The following is a 22500-nucleotide window of genomic DNA, read 5'->3' as shown; positions in this document are numbered from 1 at the left end:
GGGGCCCTGAGCCCTCTACAGGGGAGACTGACCCCTCTACAGGGGGCCCTGAGCCCTCTACAGGGGAGACTGACCCCTCTACAGGGGGCCCTGAGCCCTCTACAGGGGGCCCTGAGCCCTCTACAGGGGGAACTGACCTCTCTACATGGGGAGACTGACCCCTCTACATGGGGCCCTGACCCCTCTACAGGGGAGACTGACCCCTCTACATGGGGAGACTGACCCCTCTACAGGGGGCCCTGACCCCTCTACAGGGGAGACTGACCCCTCTACAGGGGGCCCTGAGCCCTCTACAGGGGGAACTGACCTCTCTACATGGGGAGACTGACCCCTCTACATGGGGCCCTGACCCCTCTACAGGGGGCCCTGAGCCCTCTACATGGGGAGACTGACCCCTCTACAGGGGAGACTGACCCCTCTACATGGGGAGACTGACCCCTCTACAGGGGGCCCTGAGCCCTCTACAGGGGGAACTGACCCCTCTACAGGGGAGACTGACCCCTCTACATGGGGAGACTGACCCCTCTACAGGGGGCCCTGAGCCCTCTACAGGGGGAACTGACCCCTCTACAGGGGGCCCTGAGCCCTCTACAGGGGGAACTGACCCCTCTACAGGGGGCCCTGAGCTGGATCCATCCTGTCGTCCTCTCACCTGTCTGTCTGTCGCCTGTCTGTCTCTCCGTCAGCTCCGTCAGCTCCGTCAGGGCGATGGCGAGCGCTGCCTCCACATGAAGCGGGGGTTGCTGGTTCAGCGCCTGGAGCCGGCCGACTCGGGCCTCTACACCTGCGCCAGCCACGAGCACTCCTACAGCCAGGTGCTGGCCCGGTACCGCGTCCACGTCATCCCCAACCACGGCCTCCAGCCGCCCCGCCGCCAGCAGCAGGACCTGGACCCCAACCAGCCGGGCCCTCTGGTCCTCGGGAGGACCGGGTTCCTCGGCCAGTCGGCGGGTCACGGGAACTCCTGGCCGCCCCAGCAACTTCCCCTGAAGGGCTACAAAGACCTGCACCTGGTGGGGACCAACAGCCTGAGCGCGGACCAGTACTGCGAGCAGCTCTGGTACCGCGAGAAACGTCGTCAGCAGAAGCTGCGCACTCTGAAGCTGAGGCAGGAGAGCAGGAAGGCTCGGGTGAGGAGGAACCCCCCCGAGACCCGGCTCTAGTCCGGCAGGGGACCCAGAGACTGCTTGACGGACTACAGAACCAGAACCAGATGTGTGCCATTCAAAGCAAAGCTAAGAGACCGTAGTGAGTCCTCGTCCTGAATATTTTGGGGTTTCAGACGCAACAAAGATGGCCGTGTAGGAGGAAGTTCTTCCATCTTCCATATTATAAATAAGGATTGTCTGTCGGCTCCGAGCTTCAGCTAAGACCTGTGATGCATCTGATCCTATATCAGTTTATTAACTGACAAGGTCAAGCTCCTTCAAGGTTGTGGCATCGCAAATTAGATTGGCCGTAGCTTAGCATTAGCTTAGCATTAGCAATGCCCGAGTTGAGTTTAAAGGGACAGTTGTGATGTTTAGAGCTGTGGTTTTATGAGCAGCCGACAGCAAAGTTCAGTTCTGCTCTGGACGTGTTTAAAGTAACTCAATGATGTATTTATGAAGCTTGAAGCTTGAAGCTCACACCAGACTGCATCGGTTAACCGTGAGTGGACCTGTCAGGACTCAGGAGCTGCTGGTCCATCAGTTCGTTGGTTGTTGACTGACTTTAGTGAATCAGAACTCTTTAAAAAACTCAATAGTATGAACTGACTAGCCCACGGAGGCAGCTCCTGGGTTCTGAGAGGTTCAATCACTGTTTCTACATTAATACTGAATTATTACTGCATTAATACACTGATTCTGGATAATAATCTCGTACAAGCCCACTTGAAACATCACAACTAAACGTCGTACTCGTACTAGGTTCAATTCCCACACTTCAATAATCCTTTTTCTGTCCAAAAGATCTACTTCGACCTGAAAATGAATGGACTGACACAGATGAACATGTATCAGGATCTCACGCACAATGCAGACATAAATATGTAAACTATATATATATATATTAATGACAGAACAAGAGAAGTGTTTCCCCGATGTACTGCTGCACATTTAACTGAGTTTAAACATGTATTTATGTGTGTTCTGTACTTCAGATTGAATAAAGGCTGCAGTGGAAACACACACAATGGAAAATACATAATAAATAGCTTACTAATAATTATTATTCACATCCGTGTGCATCAAAGAACTTGATAGTTTTCTTTCTTTGTTTTCTACACTCTGTCTTTCCTCACTGTTTATATGAACTTGTGTGTTTTCTCATAAGAAAAATGAAAACTTGTTTTTACTTCACAATTTTAATAAGATTATTAAATTAAAATGTCTTTATGTGAATAAAACACAAAATGTTGTAAAATAAAAACTATTTTTACATCTTACATCTTTGTCATTTATATTACAGATCTGTTTCCTCACTCATAATGTTGATGAATAACTTAAAGGCATATGATAAATGCATTCAAATCACCATTTTCACCACTTTACAATTGAATCAACCACTGTTAGACAGTATTATTTCATAGTTTATTATGTATTATACTTTATTCATATAAACGTAATATTTGTAACATGTTATATTGTATTATTATCATTGTTGAAGGAGCTGCAGATTGTCATTACTGACCCGTGGTGGGAGAGGAACGGGAAAAAAAAAAAAAAATTCAAACTTTTTCTGGAAAAGAATATTGTAAAATAAAAATAAATAAATAAATTTGAATGGATGTAATCGGTAAGTTAATATTATATTTAATTTTTAAATTGTATCTTTTATGAATGCATTAATATTTTTATTTAAATAATGTTGTTAGAATTATGTTATTTTGTATTCTTTATTTAAATATATTATATATTATTTTAAACTGGAACCTCTCCACAGTTGTAGGAGCCGAGTCATTCCAGAAGGGGGCGGTCTTACGCAACGACGTGCGCACCGGAACACCACAGCGGTGACGTCATCGACGGGTCGCTCCAGCACGCTGATGGAGCTGAAGGCGGTTCATGGAAAAGAAGTTAACGTTTGTACTTCCGGTCGCGAGAGGAGGCAGAGAGGCGCTCGCGCGGACGTGTACGGCTCCGCAAAGTGTTTCCGGTGTTAGCTTGTTGTCCGTTTGTGTCACTGTGCTTCGTTTAGCGAGCTTACAAAGTAATGCTAAGCTAAGTTAGCTGCTATCTCCCAGTGTTTACACCCCGCGGTCGGATCCAAGATGGCGGCTCCGACGTTACAGCAGCCCAGTTTCCTGCTGGTGAGTCCGCCTCCTCCCGTGTTCCGGTCCGCGCCGCACACCAGCTCGCTAACGCGGTTCTGGTTCTGGTTTCTGTCCGCAGGCCAACCTCAAAGCGGAGTCCTGCACCAAGCCGCTGCTGCAGCGGTGCCAGGACCTGGTGAAGACCATCGAGGAGTACCCGGCCAAGGTACCGGGGCCGTGACGTCACGGACGCGGCCGTTATTAGGAGTAGTGACTTAGTATTAACTTGTCCTTTTTTATCATATATGTAATATATATATAACAAATATTAAATGTGTTATTATATTTGTATTACGTTTTTAAATACATTTTATTAATTGTATATATTTTTTATTGTATTTCTAATAAAAAAAAGAAATGTATTTTTATAAATTGTATTTTAAAAGAAACCAGAACTTATCCACAGTTGTGGGAGCTGAGCACTTCAGTGTTACTGAAGGGACTCAAAGCTTAATTTAATTAAAACACTTTAATACAAGCTTTGAATGTAAAACAAACAAACAACGTTTTATTTAGGATTAAAACAAAGTTCTCAGGGGTGTTTTGTTGTTGTATTTACATCTTAAAATTTACAGTTTAAGATTAGGACCTTCTGTTGGACCAGAGCCGTCACACTAACGTTAGATGTGTGTGTGTGTGTGTGTGTGTGTGTGTGTGTGTGTGTGTGTGTGTGTGTGTGTGTGTGTGTGTGTGTGTGTGTGTGTGTGTGTGTGTGTGTGTGTGTGTGTGTGTGGTGTGTGTGTGTGTGTTCTTCAGGAGCTCCATGGGATCCTCCCCTGGTTGGTGGAGAGCGTGTTCGGCAGCCTGGACGGCAGCATCGCCGGCTGGAACCTGCGACTGCTGCACTCGCGGTGCTACGAGTACAACATCGCCCTGGAGTTCCTGAACCCCAGGTGGACGCTTGGCTTCCTCTCGGGTTCAAACCTGCGGCCCTCAACCGTTTATTTTTAGTGGAGGAAGAATCAAACGCTCTTCATCTCCATTGTGTGTGTTTTCTCTTCCAGCGGGCCGATGATGAAGCTCGTGTATAAACTTCAAGCAGAAGAGTACAAATATGAAATACCTGTCAATTATCTCCCGGTAAGAACGTTAGTTCAGGAATCATCTGATTCGTGTCTCTTGTGATGGAGTGGAATAACAACTCACCCCCCCCGTGTGTCCTGCAGGGTCCCGTGAAGGCCTGCATCCAGGAGGGGGTCCTCCCAGACTGCCCTCTGTTCCACAACAAGCTGCAGTTCCCCCTCTCGGGGCTGCTGACCCTGAACTTGGCTCTCAGTATCCTCCCCACACTAATCTGAGAATAACACACATTATTGTTGTCAGTTCAGACTCTAAGTGGATAAAACATAAGATATCTCAAAGATATTTACTTCAATATGATTAAGTTTATTAGTGAAGCTGCAACCTTTTGTTAATAGGTTGTGCGACTGTGGGTCAGACGTCTTTCAATCAGGGGGTTGGTGGTTCAATCCCCGCCCTAGCCGATGTGTCCTTGAGCAAGACACTTAACCCTGAAAGCTATTCTACAGTGTGTTAATGTAACGTGATTGTAAGTCGCTTTGGATGACAGCGTCAGCTAAATGACACGTAATGTAATTAATAGAAGATAACCTAAAACATTAAACCCATGAGCATGTTTTCTGGACTTCCACGTTCCTCAACGCTCCGCAGATCCCTTTGAGTTCTTCATGTTCCACTTCGCCTCCTGCCTCGTGACGCCGAAGGTGAGTCCTGTGGCCGTGGGTTCAGTCTTTAGGCTTCAATTCATGAAGCTTCCATCTCTGTAAGTCTCTCATGACGATGTGTTTCCAGAGCCACCCACAAGGCGCCCAAGGGGGCGTCGCCGACAGCGCCTACTTTGTGCTGGTGAACGCTTACCTGAAGTACTTCCTGCCCAGCGAGGGGAGCGTTCCCCCGTCCCCGTTCTCCGACTCCAGAGGCTCCGTCACTGCACCGTCACCCAGGTAGAGGAGCGAGGTTCATAACTCTAAACTTCTATACAACCAGAGGAGTCGCCCCCTGGTGGTCAGTAGAGAGAATGCAGCTTTAACACATGAAGCATAGACTTCTATACAACCAGAGGAGTCGCCCCCTGGTGGTCAGGAGAGAGAATGCAGCTTTAACACATGAAGCATAGACTTCTATACAACCAGAGGAGTCGCCCCCTGGTGGTCAGTAGAGAGAATGCAGCTTTAACACATGAAGCATAGACTTCTATACAACCAGAGGAGTCGCCCCCTAGTGGTCAGAAGAGAGAATGCAGCTTTAAACATGAAGCACAGACTTCTATACAACCAGAGGAGTCGCCCCCTGGTGGTCAGGAGAGAGAATGCAGCTTTAACACATGAAGCATAGACTTCTATACAACCAGAGGAGTCGCCCCCTGGTGGTCAGGAGAGAGAATGCAGCTTTAACACATGAAGCATAGACTTCTATACAACCAGAGGAGTCGCCCCCTGGTGGTCAGGAGAGAGAATGCAGCTTCAACACATGAAGCATAGACTTCTATACAACCAGAGGAGTCGCCCCCTGGTGGTCAGTAGAGAGAATGCAGCTTTAACACATGAAGCATAGACTTCTATACAACCAGAGGAGTCGCCCCCTGGTGGTCAGTAGAGAGAATGCAGCTTTAACACATGAAGCATAGACTTCTATACAACCAGAGGAGTCGCCCCCTGGTGGTCAGTAGAGAGAATGCAGCTTTAACACATGAAGCATAGACTTCTATACAACCAGAGGAGTCGCCCCCTGGTGGTCAGGAGAGAGAATGCAGCTTCAACACATGAAGCATAGACTTCTATACAACCAGAGGAGTCGCCCCCTGGTGGTCAGTAGAGAGAATGCAGCTTTAACACATGAAGCATAGACTTCTATACAACCAGAGGAGTCGCCCCCTGGTGGTCAGTAGAGAGAATGCAGCTTTAACACATGAAGCATAGACTTCTATACAACCAGAGGAGTCGCCCCCTGGTGGTCAGTAGAGAGAATGCAGCTTTAACACATGAAGCATAGACTTCTATACAACCAGAGGAGTCGCCCCCTGGTGGTCAGGAGAGAGAATGCAGCTTCAACACATGAAGCATAGACTTCTATACAACCAGAGGAGTCGCCCCCTGGTGGTCAGTAGAGAGAATGCAGCTTTAACACATGAAGCATAGACTTCTATACAACCAGAGTCGTCGCCCCCTGGTGGTCAGTAGAGAGAATGCAGCTTTAACACATGAAGCATAGACTTCTATACAACCAGAGGAGTCGCCCCCTGGTGGTCAGGAGAGAGAATGCAGCTTCAACACATGAAGCATAGACTTCTATACAACCAGAGGAGTCGCCCCCTGGTGGTCAGGAGAGAGAATGCAGCTTCAACACATGAAGCATAGACTTCTATACAACCAGAGGAGTCGCCCCCTGGTGGTCAGTAGAGAGAATGCAGCTTTAACACATGAAGCATAGACTTCTATACAACCAGAGGAGTCGCCCCCTGGTGGTCAGTAGAGAGAATGCAGCTTTAACACATGAAGCATAGACTTCTATACAACCAGAGGAGTCGCCCCCTGGTGGTCAGTAGAGAGAATGCAGCTTTAACACATGAAGCATAGACTTCTATACAACCAGAGGAGTCGCCCCCTGGTGGTCAGGAGAGAGAATGCAGCTTCAACACATGAAGCATAGACTTCTATACAACCAGAGGAGTCGCCCCCTGGTGGTCAGTAGAGAGAATGCAGCTTTAACACATGAAGCATAGACTTCTATACAACCAGAGTCGTCGCCCCCTGGTGGTCAGTAGAGAGAATGCAGCTTTAACACATGAAGCATAGACTTCTATACAACCAGAGGAGTCGCCCCCTGGTGGTCAGGAGAGAGAATGCAGCTTCAACACATGAAGCATAGACTTCTATACAACCAGAGGAGTCGCCCCCTGGTGGTCAGGAGAGAGAATGCAGCTTTAACACATGAAGCATAGACTTCTATACAACCAGAGGAGTCGCCCCCTGGTGGTCAGGAGAGAGAATGCAGCTTTAACACATGAAGCATAGACTTCTATACAACCAGAGGAGTCGCCCCCTGGTGGTCAGGAGAGAGAATGCAGCTTTAACACATGAAGCATAGACTTCTATACAACCAGAGGAGTCGCCCCCTGGTGGTCAGGAGAGAGAATGCAGCTTTAACACATGAAGCATAGACTTCTATACAACCAGAGGAGTCGCCCCCTGGTGGTCAGGAGAGAGAATGCAGCTTTAACACATGAAGCATAGACTTCTATAATTCCTTCCTGTTGTCACTTCAGATCTTCCAGTGTGTCTTTTGCTGGTTACGGCGTTCACAGCCCAAGTCTCCTGAAACATCACATATTCCATCAGCCGTCTGTGAACGCAGACCCGGCCGCCCAGGAGATCTGGAGGTCCGAAACGCTGCTCCAGGTAAGAGGATGAAATATTGTAAAAAGGTTTTTAATGTCATGAAAATAGAGTTGTTTAATAGAGTTGTAGTGTTGAACTGTGTGTTTATTGTGTGTGTTCTTTAGATGTTTGTGGAGATCTGGCTCCATCACTACTCCTTAGAGATGTACCAGAAACTACAGTCTCCTCAGGTAAAGGTAAGATAAATACCCCCCCCCCCTTTATTTTTAAAAGGCTAAACGCCAACAAATATGGATCGAAGCTGAATATTATAATATAACGTCTTCATAAAGCGTCCATGTTTTAGTTCCTCTCAGGAGTCAGAAGTGTTTCTCCACCAGTTCAGATGTTTTTCTGTCTGATGCGTTGATGAAACACGGATCAGCTGACCTGCTTTATTGATTTGATTCATTTTTATTGTTTTATAGCTTCTGAGTTGTGCGTGTGTGTGTGCGTGTGTGTGTGTGCGTGTGCGTGTGTGTGCGCGTGTGTGTGTGTGTGCGTGTGTGTGTGCATGTGTGTGTGTGTGCGCGTGTGTGTGTGTGTGCGTGTGTGTGTGCATGTGTGTGTGTGTGTGTGTGTGTGCGTGTGCGTGTGTGTGTGTGTGCGTGTGTGCGTGTGTCTGTGTGTGTGTGTGTGTGTGCGTGTGTGTGTGTGTGTGCGTGTGTGTGTGTGCGTGTGTGTGTGCGTGTGTGTGTGTGTGTGCGTGCGTGTGTGTGTGTGTGTGTGTGCGTGGCCATTATGAAGCCACAACGCAGTGAAGGTTTTCTGGAGACGCACACGGATAATCGGATCCCATTTGGCCGCCTGTGTTGTTGTTGTTGTTGTTATTGTTGTTTGAATCTTGGGTTTTGTCCTGTGAAACATCAGCGGATCCAAAGAGGGCGGGACGTTCCCCTCTGGAGATTTATAGAAAGCAACATTCAGTATTTCACATGCAGTAAAAGAGTTGTTTTGAGTTCACTCTGTTAATAACGTTAAACATTAGGGATGGGAATAATATATATTAATATATAAATAAAAGTAAAGCACGCAAACTGGAGGTCTGTCTGCAGCCGAGGCTCCGCCCTCTGTCTGCAGCCGAGGCCCCGCCCTCTGTCTGCAGCCGAGGCCCCGCCCTCTGTCTGCAGCCGAGGCCCCGCCCTCTGTCTGCAGCCGAGGCTCCGCCCTCTGTCTGCAGCCGAGGCCCCGCCCTCTGTCTGCAGCCGAGGCCCCGCCCTCTGTCTGCAGCCGAGGCCCCGCCCTCTGTCATCTCAGCGTTGTGTTCCCACAGTCAACATCTCATTTGTGTTTGTCTCCCCTCTTGTTCTTTTTTTTTCTCCTCCTGAATGTTTTCGGACGATTGTTCCCGTCTGGTTGCACTCTCCTCTTCCTTCTGTTCTCATGTGTACCTTCCTCCTGCCACCTTTCCTTCCTTCCTTTCTCCTCATCCTTTATTGCCCCCCCGACCCTCCTCCTCTTTTGTTGCCGTCTTTCCTCCCCCTCCCCTCCCTCTCCCTCCTGGTGGTAACGGGTGAAACAGCTGGCGCTGCTGCAGTACCGCCTCAGTATGTCCAGCATGCCGTGCCAACCCTCCGCCCCACCAGGCTCTGGGACCCTCCACACCTACCAAGTACTTTTACCTTTTCATTCACCTCCGCCCCTCTGGGGCCTCCGTCCGTTAGGTCAACGGGTACTTCTCTGGTGCTGACTGCCATGTTAGATCTTATTCACATTCTGGCTGTTTTATTCTAGTGGGGGGGGGCTAAGAAACCAATTGAGATGCACAATAACCTGAATGATAGAAGAAGATCCAGCTTTGTGAAATGGAAGTAGCTCCTCATCTTTATTGGCCAATAACCCAAAGATCCAGATATCAGTCAATAACCCAAAGATCCAGATATCAGTCAATAACCCAAAGATCCAGATATCAGTCAATAACCCAAAGATCCAGATATCAGTCAATAACCCAAAGATCCAGATATCAGTCAATAACCCAAAGATCCAGATATCGGTAGATTGATGGATCGGTGAATTCCGTGTTTGGTTCATAATTTGAGAAACCAGAGTTCTGCTCTTCTGATTCCTTTAAGAGGCGTCCAGTCAGACGTAGAGAAGTACCCTCGACTGGAATGAAGCTTTGTAATCTAATATCATTTTGTTTACTAGTTTGTGTGTTGGTTCTCTTGTTGTTTGTGTTGTTGTTGTTTTAGATGCATGCTGTTTACACTAAGTCTGCTGTGCTTTGTGGCTTTACGTGGTTATGTGGGGGTAAAGGTTCTTTCTATCAACACTATTGATCCAAGTGAAGCATCTTGAAGAATCTTTATCGACATGTCATCCAATCATTAGATTATTAGATGCATTGTTTTTGTTTATTCCTTAATCGGGGCGGCTTGTTTGCTTTGCATTATTATTATTTATTCTTTTGCAGCTAACGGAGCGCTGAGGTCTTTATTAAAATGTAATGTGGTTCTTGCATTTTAATAAATCACAGTTGTCTTGAAGTGATTTAATTAGATAATACAGATTTATTATTATTATGAGCATAAATTCAAAGGAGGGTTTTGACATCGTCGTCTTGCTGAAAGCTTCCGACTGAACAGGAAACTCTTATTTTGAAAAGCTCGTAGGCCTCAAATATGAAAAGAATAAAACCGCTGACGCTTTGGTGATCGTGTGGCTGCTTTGGGCCCGAGGGCTGCGTTCTGATTGGCTGCCTGGCCGCCCCATGTGACCGCTTGTCTCCTCAGGAACCCTTCAGCCCGACGGAGGAGCACGTCCTGGTGGTTCGCCTCCTGGTCAAACACCTGCACGCCTTCTCCAACAGCCTGAAGCCCGACACGCTCACCTCCTCGCCCTCCGCCCACAGCAGCCCGCTGGAGGAGCTCAAGAGGTTCACGACACACTTATCGGTTCTTTATTGGACATTAATGCAACATCACGACGTCTGTAGTTACACAATCACCCAAACTGAATACGTTAAGTTATTGGTCATTTATCCGTTTATGAGCACCATAAGGTAAACAATATGCAAATGAGGATGAAGTCATGAAGCATAAAGATTGTGCAACATCTATAAACCAGTCTGACAGCAACAATAAAAGACGGTCGACGGGTCAGAGAGACAGACGGGGAGACAGACGGGTCAGAGAGACAGACAGAGAGACAGACGGGTCAGAGAGACAGACGGAGAGACAGACGGGTCAGAGAGACAGACGGGTCAGAGAGACAGACGGAGAGACAGACGGGTCAGAGAGACAGACGGAGAGACAGACGGGGAGACAGACGGGTCAGAGAGACAGACGGGGAGACAGACGGGTCAGAGAGACAGACGGAGAGACAGACGGGTCAGAGAGACAGACGGGGAGACAGACAGACGGAGAGAGACAGACGGGTCAGAGAGACAGACAGGGAGACAGACGGGTCAGAGAGACAGACGGGGAGACAGACGGGTCAGAGAGACAGACGGGGAGACAGACGGGTCAGAGAGACAGACGGGGAGACAGACGGGTCAGAGAGACAGACGGGTTGGGTACTCGTGAACCATCTTGATGTTCAGCTTCTACCTACTGGTCTGAGTCCAGCTCTCTGGGTCCTACACACTGGGATGTTGATGTTTGTTGTTGACAGTAAACAAGGCTCACGCTGCTCCTCTGGGTCCTACACACTGGGATGTTGATGTTTGTTGTTGACAGTAAACAAGGCTCACGCTGCTCCTCTGGGTCCTACACACTGGGATGTTGATGTTTGTTGTTGACAGTAAACAAGGCTCACGCTGCTCCTCTGGGTCCTACACACTGGGATGTTGATGTTTGTTGTTGACAGTAAACAAGGCTCACGCTGCTCCTCTGGGTCCTACACACTGGGATGTTGATGTTTGTTGTTGACAGTAAACAAGGCTCACGCTGCTCCTCTGGCTGCAGGGTGGTGGTGCAGCGCTTCGTGCAGCAGAAGCTGTACCTGTTCCTCCAGCACTGCTTCGGCCACTGGCCCCTGGACGCCTCCTTCAGAGCGGTAGGTCTCATCTTTAGGGCGGGGCTACAAGGTGATTGACGGGTCTCTACGTCGCTCCCCCTCGGCCTCAGATGCGGTCACTTCCTGTTCGCCGGTTGCAGAAAACAACAAGATGCATTTAGTTTGTTGTTTGTCGTGTTCAGGTGTTGGAGACGTGGCTGAGCTACATCCAACCGTGGAGGTACACGGGGGAGGCCGCCGGTTCTCAGCCAGACCAGAACCGAACCGTGCCGGACAAGTGGTGAGTCCGGATCTGTCTTCTGCCCGGAGGACGGAGGCCTTCGGACCCGTACCCACCGGTGTGTCTCTGCTCCCCCACAGGGAGCCCTTCGTCCAGGAGAACCTGCTGATGTTCACCAAGCTCTTCCAGGTGCTGCTGAACCGAGCCGTGAGGACGGATCTGGTGAACGCCAAGAACGCCCTGATGGTCTTCAGAGTGGCCAAAGTGTTCTCTCAGCCCAACCTCGCCGAGATGATCCAGAAAGGTGACCGGAGAACACGACCGACGTTCTACGTTCCTTAACTTGTTTTATTCGTCTTTGGGGAACATCTTTGAGTTTTAATTTCTTAGTTTAAGTTGTGAAAAATTAACACTCACGCGGTCGTGATGCCTCGTGTGGCTGAAATGAGTATTACAACAACAAACATGTTTCACACAAGAAATATTTATAAAACTTTATTTTAACCTGTTTTTTAAGTCATGAACACTGGAGAGAAACTATTTAGACCTGAATTAGATTTGTTCTCCTTTGAATGATTTTTTGACATATTTTTACACATCAACCAAATTAAATGAGGATTAAATGTGATGTAAATAATAAAAACAAAATAGTGCTGAAAGGATCATAACACTATTCTGAAAACGCTTTAAAAATTATAATATTTCCTTTTTTTAAAGAGTTTATAAACCATTAACACCAACCGCAGAGTAATAATCAGAATACTCGATAAGTGATGCCGTTCGTTCACTAAGCGGAGCCCCTCCCACCAGGAGAGCAGCTGTTCCTGGAGCCGGAGCACGTCCTGCACCACCGGCAGCCCCGCGGCTACCTGACGCCGAGCCAGGGCGGCAGCTTCCTGTCCTCGCGGCAGCGGGTGGTGACCGACATGGTGTTCCGGGTGAAGAGCCACGTCTACGCCCTGGAGGGCCAGGACTGCCAGTACAAGCAGATGTTCGGCACCGAGCTCAGAGGAGCGGTGAGTGGTCGTCTTTGGGGGTTCAGATCTCGGAGTCGCGGTTCCTTTCCTTAGTGACCTTGTGGTTCCAGGTCATGAAGCTGATCCAGATAATAGCTCAAGCCAGACAGACGGCCAAGAGGATATCGGACCACTCCAGCGAGGCGGCGGCCGGCGGCTCCTTCCTGTCCTGGTTCGGGATGGGCTCCTCGGACCTCAACAACACGTTCTCCGGGGCCGAGCACGAGGAGAGCGGCGAGTGCTTGAAGAAGACCCACGAGTTCCTGGACAAGGCGTTGGAGAACCTGTGTCAGATCTTCAAGGTCGGATCGGGAGTCCCGTACGAACATTCCCGACCGCGGCCGGAAACCCGTTTTAACCCGTCTGCCCGTCCGTGTGTTGCAGCTGAACCAGGGTCAGCTGGCTCAGCTCATCGCCAACCTGAGCTCCTCTCAGGACGACGGCAACGGCAAGCAGCTGCCCGACTGCATCCAGGGGGAGAACGGGCCGATTCTGACGGACCTGGGCCGCCAGCAGGTTCGTAAGGGAGGAAGGGCACGTGATGGAGCTGTGGGCCGGCAGCAAAGACTCAGAGTGTGTGTGTGTGTGTGTGTGTGTGTGTGTGTGTGTGTGTAGATCATAAGTGGACTGCGAAGGTTTGACATCCAGTACCAAGGTGACCCGGAGCTGCAGCCCATCAGGAGCTATGAGAACGCCCTGCTGGTCCGGCTCTTCTACAGGATCTCTTCTCTGGTCAATGAGAGGGTGAGTTCTGAAAACACCTTTTTATACATTTGACTGTTTACATGTTTACGTCCTCTGTGCTCACCTGAAGTTCACTCAGAGATGAAATATCACATTGTGTAAACACTGTATGTGTGTGTGTATATGTATGTAATATATATATATATATATATATATATAATTTTTTTTTTTATATATATATATATATATATAATTTATATAATTTTTTAATAATTTTCTATATAATTTGTTATATTTTATATAATTTTTTAATAATTTTTTAATAAAATAAAATATATATATATATATACACACACACATACATACATACATATTAATATCCGCTAGGAGTCCCGTGGTGTGACCTAACAGGCGTTCGTATCTCCCACAGTTCGGAGGGAACATGAACGCGCTGCTCCCGTCCGGACTTCCTGGGTCGTCTGGGCCGCCACTTCCTGGAGGATCCCGACTCGTCCTCCAGGAAGTGGAAGCGCAGCCCGACGTCCCGCCGCTCGCGCTCCTCTCCGGCGAGCGCGGCTGAGCCTGCGTCCGCTGGCGAGCTACCGGCTGCTGCTGCTGCTGCTCTGCTACGCGCTGGGAGCGGCGCTGGCCTTAGGCCCCGCCTCCAGCACGCTGCTCATCCTCGCCGGCGGCTTCCTGTACGGACTCTTCACCGCGCTGTTTGGAGACAAGCTGAAAACACACTAAACTTTTAAAGGTTCACAACATGCACGAGCCACAAATAATCCGTCTGTTCATTATTTTCACCATTTAATCTAATTAGGTTTTTTATTTGTTTAACTTCAGAGACCTGCCTGAATGCATTGTGACGTCTTAATAATATATTATTACATATTAAATGTGCCATAATGTAAAGACGGGGAAAACGTTCACTTTTTTTTAGAAGCTTAAAACGTGAAAATATTTTTTTGTTTCACTTTTAACGATGGCTTCAAATGATTAATCGATTATCAAAATGTCACCATATTGATTACCTGCCTGTGGGTGAGCGTGTTCTCTCGTCTCCAGAGGTCAGAGGTCGGACTCCGTGCTCATGAGGATAATCCTGTTAGGAGGGATTTCTGCTTCTTAAAGGGCCGGCGCTTGTGTTCTTGATTTTATGTTTGTCATCATTAAACCCTGTAAATAACTACAGCGCCTGAAGCACAAACACTCAATGTAATAAAACTATTTTCCTCTCGGTGAGATCAGGATGCTTTTTCTTTTTGTCCCAAAGACTCAATAAACCGTTTGCACTTGTTTGTTAATTCTGTCGGCTTCAATTATTCATTAATGAGAGTCAAACGCTTGATAACGAATCTGCATTTTAACTTTGTTTCTCACACTGAAACGTTTCTGAAAACAAACCAAAGTACAGTTAAACGTACCGGCAGCGGGAACATCCAACATGAGATGGAATAAGAAAACATTTCACTGATCAATCAATACTTTTACTTTAACTACCGATCGATATCGAACAACACATTTACAGAAAGAAAGAAATGTACACATCTATTGATTCTTCTCTGCATTAACTCATCCTTAGTTATTAAGGAGCAGTGGACTGCAGTGAAGCACCCGGGGGTTCAGGGTCTTGCTCAAGGGCACTTCAACAGGGCGGGGTTCGAACCGGGTACCTCGTGGTTACGGGACCACTCTCCCCATTAAGGTCTGACATTAAATATATCTATAATTTAAAAAATAGCTACATAGAATTGTAATTAATAATACAATGAAATAGATACAAAATATATGGTTATTGCATTGAAGTTTTGAGCAGTAAAAAAGCAGAATATTTTAGCAGTTTTTACTTTTTTCTTTTCACAACTTCATGAAACAATCATACAGCAAGTTTGCAACACTTTGTGTAAACAACTTCTGTAATTCTAATACTTATGTATAAGTTAAATGAATAACTTAAATATTCCAGTGGTTAAAAGCGTGAACATATTTGTTGGTCGACATTCAGATAAAAAGGAAATGTTCGAATTGAACAGTCGGGTCAATAAAGATTTTAAAAATTAATGTGTTGTCAAAAATGTTGAAATGCGAACATAAACATAAAGTCACGAGCAGCACTAAGAACTACAAGTCCCGCGAGGCGCTGACGGTCCGCCGCGTGACGTCATCTAACGGCGACCGTTCGTTCGCTCGGTGAAGTCGCGCGCAGCCAGCCGGGAGAAGTTTTTTGAAAATAAACGTGACACTTTTCCACTTTCCTTTTGTTTTTCTGCGTGTTTTCATCAACTCAACGGCTGAAAAAAGAAGCGAAAAGAAGCGAAAAGAAACGCAGATATCAGAAAGTCCGCCATCGACGAGCTGAGCGGAGGAACACCACCGAGGAAGAAGGAGAGAAGAAGAAGAAGAAGGAGGTGAGTTGGTGACATGAGGCGCGACACGCTGCTGTCGAGGAGCTCACGAGGACGTGCACCGGGGGGGAGAGTCCCGGTGAACCGGGGGGGAGAGTCCCGGTGAACCGGGGGGGAGAGTCCCGGAGGAACCGGGGGGGAGAGTCCCGGAGGCGGCTCACGGGGCGAGCTAACTGTCGCCTCGTGAGCCAGAGAAGCTCCAGCGGGTCCTCCAGAGCCGCATGTTGTCCCCCCGAGCAGAGGACTCCTTTCCCCGCTGTCTGTTGCCAGAAACCTCGGGGACATGTCCCTGTCTGTCCGTGTGCCTGTCTGTTTACCTGTGTGTCTATCTGTGTGCCTGTCTGTCTGTGTGCCTGTCTGTTTACCTGTGTACCTTGTCTATGTATCTACCTGTCTGTCTGTCTGTTTGTGTGCCTGTCTGTTTACCTGTCTCTCTGTCTGTCTGTTTACCTACCTGTCTGTTTGTCTTTGTATCTGTCTGTTTACCTGTCTGTCTGTCTGTCTGTCCGTGTGCCTGTCTGTTTTCCTGTCTCTCTGTCTGTCTGTTTACCTGTCTGTCTGTCTGTTTGTCTTTGTATCTGTCTGTTTACCTGTCTCTCTTTCTGTCTGTTTACCTACCTGTCTGTTTGTCTTTGTGTCTGTCTGTTTACCTGTCTCTCTGTCTGTCTGTTTACCTGTCTGTCTGTTTGTCTTTGTGTCTGTCTGTTTACCTGTCTCTCTGTCTGTCTGTTTACCTGTCTCTCTTTCTGTCTGTTTACCTACCTGTCTGTTTGTCTTTGTGTCTGTCTGTTTACCTGTCTGTCTGACGCCACACTAAGTACAACAGTATTGTCATCAAAATATACTTAAAAATACTAAAAGTAGTCCTTACGCTAAACTATAATAGATTATTTATCTATATTATCTTCAAATTTAAACTTTTAATGATAAATAATAAATAAATGTTGTGGAGATCTTACGTGTATAACTTTATTTAGAGCATCTCTGCCTTCTTTTTATTATCATTGGGATTTGTTTTTAATTATTTTGAATATTCCTCCGTTATTTACAATTCATGAGCTTTTTCTTTTTAAAGTCTGACCTGTTATTGTAATATTATATTGTGTGTACGGTCGCCCTATTATAGAGATTCAACTATTTATTATCCATTTAATACTATGCTTGCTTATTTATTTATTTATACAAAACATTTTATTATCTATTTAATACTATGCGTTTATTTATTTATACAAAACATTTTATTATCTATTTAATACTATGCGTTTATTTATTTATACAAAACATTTTATTATCCATTTAATACTATGCTTGCTTATTTATTTATTTATACAAAACCTTTTATCTATTTAAAACTATGCGTTTATTTATTTATACAAAACATTTATGAATCAATTCATCAGTTCTATTTACAGATGTATTATATTATATTACGTTATTATGCTATGTTAAGTTATATCATATTACAGTTTATTATATAATATATATTATACTACAGTATGTTATATTATATTATGTTTTATATTATATTAAGTTATATTATATAATGTTATATTATATTATATTACAGTATGTTATATTATCTTATATTATATAATGTTATATTATATAATGTTATATTATATTACAGTATATTATGTTATATTACATTATATTATATTAAGTTATATTATATTATATAATGTTATATTATATTGCAGTATATTATATATACATATATTAAGTTATGTTATATTACATTATATATATTAAGTGCAGAGACGGAGAGAAGAAAACTTTCTCCTTCTCACTCGTCCCTCCTCCTCCTCTTCCTCACTCGTCCCTCCTCCTCCTCTTCCTTCTCTTCCTCCTCCTCCTCCTCCTCTTCCTTCTCTTCCTCTTCCTGTCCTCCAGGCATCAATGTCTTCCCCAGAGGAAGAAGAGGAAGAGCAGTCGTCTGCCGTGTCGGTCGCCATGTCGGTGGACTCGAAGGCGGAGCTAACCACGCTGCTCGACGAATGGGAGGAGGCGCAGCGAGGGACCACGGAGACGCTGGTGTCCATCCTCACCAAGTGAGTTTAGCTCATGTCTCACCCCTCATGTGTCACCTCTCTCTCTCGTGTCTCACCTTTCATGTCTCACCTCTCTCTCATGTCTCACCCCTCTCTCATGTCTCACCTCTCTCTCATGTCTCACCCCTCTCTCATGTCTCACCTCTCTCTCATGTTTCACCACTCTCTCATGTCTCACCACTCTCTCATGTCTCACCTCTCTCTCATGTCTCACCCCTCTCTCATGTCTCACCTCTCTCTCATGTCTCACCCCTCTCTCATGTCTCACCTCTCTCTCATGTCTCACCTCTCTCTCATGTCTCCCCTCTCTCATGTCTCACCCCTCTCTCATGTCTCACCTCTCTCTCATGTCTCACCCCTCTCTCATGTCTCACCTCTCTCTCATGTCTCACCCCTCTCTCATGTCTCACCTCTCTCTCAAGTCTCACCCCTCTCTCATGTCTCCCCTCTCTCATGTCTCACCCCTCTCTCATGTCTCATCTCTCTCATGTCTCACCCCTCTCTCATGTCTCACCCCTCTCTCATGTCTCACCTCTCTCTCATGTCTCACCCCTCTCTCATGTCTCACCTCTCTCTCATGTCTCACCCCTCTCTCATGTCTCACCTCTCTCTCATGTCTCACCCCTCTCTCATGTCTCACCCCTCTCTCTCATGTCTCACCTCTCTCTCATGTCTCACCCCTCTCTCATGTCTCACCCCTCTCTCATGTCTCACCCCTCTCTCTCATGTCTCACCTCTCTCTCATGTCTCACCACTCTCTCATGTCTCACCCTCTCTCATGTCTCACCCCTCTCTCTCATGTCTCACCTCTCTCTCATGTCTCACCCCTCTCTCATGTCTCACCCCTCTCTCATGTCTCACCTCTCTCTCATGTCTCACCCCTCTCTCTCATGTCTCACCCCTCTCTTGTGTCTCCACAGAATCTCTGAGCTGATTGAACGGGAGACGGGAGAGTATCACAAAGTGGATCCTGATCCGTTTGACGACCGTCATCCAGGTCCTTGTCCATGTCTTCTTTGTTTGTCTCTCTAGCTCACCTTTAGTCTCTCTAGCCCACCTTTAGTCTCGCTAGCCCACCTTTAGTCTCTCTAGCATACCTTTAGTCTCTCTAGCTCACCTTTAGTCTCTCTAGCCCACCTTTAGTCTCGCTAGCTCACCTTTAGTCTCTCTAGCCCACCTTTAGTCTCTCTAGCTCACCTTTAGTCTCTCTAGCCCACCTTTAGTCTCTCTAGCCCACCTTTAGTCTCGCTAGCCCACCTTTAGTCTCTCTAGCCCACCTTTAGTCTCTCTAGCCCACCTTTAGTCTCGCTAGCTCACCTTTAGTCTCTCTAGCCCACCTTTAGTCTCTCTAGCTCACCTTTAGTCTCTCTAGCCCACCTTTAGTCTCTCTAGCCCACCTTTAGTCTCGCTAGCCACCTTTAGTCTCTCAAGCCCACCTTTAGTCTCGCTAGCCCACCTTTAGTCTCTCTAGCCCACCTTAGTCTCGCTAGCCCACCTTTAGTCTCTCTAGCATACCTTTAGTCTCTCTAGCCCACCTTTAGTCTCTCTAGCCCACCTTTAGTCTCTCTAGCATACCTTTAGTCTCTCTAGCATACCTTTAGTCTCTCTAGCCCACCTTTAGTCTCTCTAGCATACCTTTAGTCTCTCTAGCCCACCTTTAGTCTCGCTAGCCCACCTTTAGTCTCTCTAGCATACCTTTAGTCTCTCTAGCCCACCTTTAGTCTCTCTAGCCCACCTTTAGTCTCTCTAGCATACCTTTAGTCTCTCTAGCCCACCTTTAGTCTCGCTAGCCCACCTTTAGTCTCGCTAGCCCACCTTTAGTCTCGCTAGCCCACCTTTAGGTGCTCCAGTTAACCTTGTGATTGTCTGTGCAGGACGAGCAGACCCAGAGTGCATGCTGGGACAGCTGCTGAAGATGCTCTTCATGAACGACGACTTCACTAATGCGGTGAGGACCGTTCACTCTCTTTATTGATTCCTTCCACGCGGTACGAATCTCACGCACTAAATCGATTAATTGATCATTAGGTTTATAAAATGTAATAAAATAGTGAAACATGTCCATCACATTCTGAAACCCAAAGATACTTAAAAAACATATTTCAATCTATTTCTCTCTTTTTCCCCTGATGGTCTGAAAAAGTTTATATTTAAATAAATCTCTTTGTAAATCTTCTTTGATACTTATTGTTGGCACATAAATTAAAATATTTCAAATGAACAGGCATTTAGTTTCACTTCATTCAGTCAAACATATGGACACAGATCTTATGAAAATAAATGAACATAATCTAATGGTTGTGTTTACGTCGGTGGACACTGAGTTGCTCTGATTGGTTCTCCAGCTGATGGACACCTACATCATGACCAGCAGGGAGCTGAGCCTCAACACCGCCGCCTGCCGCCTGCTGCAGAACATCGTGCCGGGTCTGGAGACCGCCGTCGTCTTCCAGGAGAAGGTGAGACGGTTTGAGACGTGTGAGACGGTTTGAGATGTGTGAGACGTGTGAGACGTGTGAGACGTGTGAGACGGTTTGAGACGTGTGAGACGGTTTGAGATGTGTGAGACGTGTGAGACGTGTGAGACGTGTGAGACGGTTTGAGACGGTTTGAGACGGTTTGAGACGGTGTGAGACGGTGTGAGACGGTGTGAGACGGTGTGAGACGGTTTGAGACGGTTTGAGACGTGTGAGACGGTGTGAGACGGTTTGAGATGTGTGAGACGTGTGAGACGTGTGAGACGTGTGAGACGTGTGAGACGGTTTGAGACGGTTTGAGACGGTGTGAGACGGTGTGAGACGGTGTGAGACGGTTTGAGACGGTGTGAGACGGTGTGAGACGGTTTGAGACGGTTTGAGACGGTTTGAGACGGTGTGAGACGGTTTGAGACGGTTTGAGACGTGTGAGACGGTTTGAGACGGTGTGAGACGGTTTGAGACGTGTGAGATGGTGTGAGACGGTGTGAGACGGTGTGAGACGTGTGAGACGGTTTGAGACGTGTGAGACGGTTTGAGACGTGTGAGACGGTTTGAGACGGTGTGAGACGGTTTGAGACGTGTGAGATGGTGTGAGACGGTGTGAGACGGTGTGAGACGGTTTGAGACGGTGTGAGACGGTGTGAGACGGTGTGAGACGGTGTGAGACGGTTTGAGACGGTGTGAGATGGTGTGAGACGGTTTGAGACGGTGTGAGACGGTTTGAGACGGTGTGAGACGGTGTGAGACGGTGTGAGACGGTGTGAGACGGTTTGAGACGGTGTGAGATGGTGTGAGACGGTGTGAGACGGTGTGAGACGGTGTGAGACGGTGTGAGAGGGTGTGAGATGGTGTGAGACGGTGTGAGACGGTGTGAGACGGTGTGAGACGGTGTGAGACGTGTGAGACGGTGTGAGATGGTGTGAGACGGTGTGAGACGGTGTGAGACGGTGTGAGACGGTGTGAGACGGTGTGAGACGGTTTGAGACGGTGTGAGATGGGTGTGAGACGGTGTGAGACGGTGTGAGACGGTGTGAGACGGTGTGAGATGGTGTGAGAGGGTGTGAGACGGTGTGAGACGGTGTGAGACGGTTTGAGACGGTGTGAGACGGTTTGAGACGGTGTGAGACGGTGTGAGACGGTGTGAGACGGTGTGAGACGGTGTGAGACGGTGTGAGATGGTGTGAGACGGTGTGAGACGGTGTGAGACGGTGTGAGACGTGTGAGACGGTGTGAGACGGTGTGGTTGTTTCTCTCATTTAACATCGGCCGTACGATTCTGTGGCTAAACTAAACGTTCTTTTAGAGAAACCTTTTAGCCAATCAGAGACCAGAGTCCTGTGACAGGTTGACGTGTGTTACAAAGAATGTCTTCCCTCCTGAAACGCATGAACGATTGACTTCACGTTCACTCTGCATATTCACTAAATAGATAAATAGATAATTTATAACAAACTAATGTATATGAAGTGAATATTAACAATGGTTCTCCTATGAAGACATTTTCTGATGTTACTTTTTAGTAAATTGTCACTAATACATCCGCTATGACTGACGGACACATGAATATGTGCACACCTAGCTTCGTGCTAACGTGCTAGCCTGTGTCACGTGACAGGAAGGTCTGGTGGAGAAGCTGTTCAGCTGGGCTCGAGAGGCGGAGCGGCCGCTGTGCGTCTTCGCCTCCGGTCTGTTGGCCCGAGCCATGAGCAACCAGGAAGTAGCAGCAAGCTACAGAGAGGAGAACGCTCAGCTGGTGGGACACACACACACACACACACACACACACACACACACACACACACACACACACACACACACACACTCACAGACACACACACACTCACACAGACACACACAGACAGACACACACACTCACACAGACACACACAGACAGACACACACACTCACACAGACACACACACTCACACAGACAGACACACACACTCACACAGACACACACAGACAGACACTCACACAGACACACACAGACAGACACAC

General features: G+C 47.2%; 3 protein-coding genes across 4 annotated transcripts in view; all 3 read left to right on the top strand.

Annotated features, from left to right (window-relative positions):
• The window catches only part of si:dkey-49n23.1 (semaphorin-3D), a 69478-nt gene extending 67050 nt beyond the window's left edge, over window positions 1–2428 (top strand). For both annotated transcript variants that reach the window (XM_034532426.1, XM_034532427.1), the window contains exon 18: window positions 687–2428. In XM_034532426.1, coding sequence (XP_034388317.1) covers window positions 687–1163 — 477 coding nt within the window. In that variant the 3' untranslated portion in view covers window positions 1164–2428. The remainder of the gene's footprint in view (window positions 1–686) is intronic.
• A 546-nt stretch (window positions 2429–2974) lies between these two features.
• Window positions 2975–14876, top strand: smpd4 (sphingomyelin phosphodiesterase 4). The gene is given in 21 exon segments (XM_034532424.1): window positions 2975–3292; window positions 3375–3461; window positions 4052–4188; window positions 4300–4375; window positions 4462–4570; window positions 4967–5019; window positions 5108–5259; window positions 7581–7713; window positions 7818–7889; window positions 9215–9304; window positions 10425–10567; window positions 11598–11688; window positions 11832–11929; window positions 12010–12173; window positions 12680–12885; window positions 12957–13187; window positions 13270–13401; window positions 13501–13629; window positions 14000–14019; window positions 14021–14131; window positions 14133–14876. Coding segments are annotated over 21 exon segments (2457 nt in total). The 5' UTR covers window positions 2975–3253; the 3' UTR covers window positions 14317–14876.
• An 872-nt stretch (window positions 14877–15748) lies between these two features.
• Window positions 15749–22500, top strand: part of LOC117730610 (DDB1- and CUL4-associated factor 1-like) — a 23193-nt gene continuing 16441 nt past the window's right edge. Inside the window, 6 exon segments of the mRNA XM_034532423.1 lie at window positions 15749–15980; window positions 17868–18025; window positions 18946–19022; window positions 19900–19973; window positions 20371–20484; window positions 22118–22255. Coding sequence (XP_034388314.1) covers window positions 17874–18025; window positions 18946–19022; window positions 19900–19973; window positions 20371–20484; window positions 22118–22255 — 555 coding nt within the window. The 5' untranslated portion in view covers window positions 15749–15980; window positions 17868–17873.

Source organism: Cyclopterus lumpus, chromosome 5, assembly GCF_009769545.1.
Source record: "Cyclopterus lumpus isolate fCycLum1 chromosome 5, fCycLum1.pri, whole genome shotgun sequence".
NCBI lineage: Eukaryota > Metazoa > Chordata > Actinopteri > Perciformes > Cyclopteridae > Cyclopterus > Cyclopterus lumpus.
This window is presented reverse-complemented; position numbering and strand designations above follow the sequence as displayed.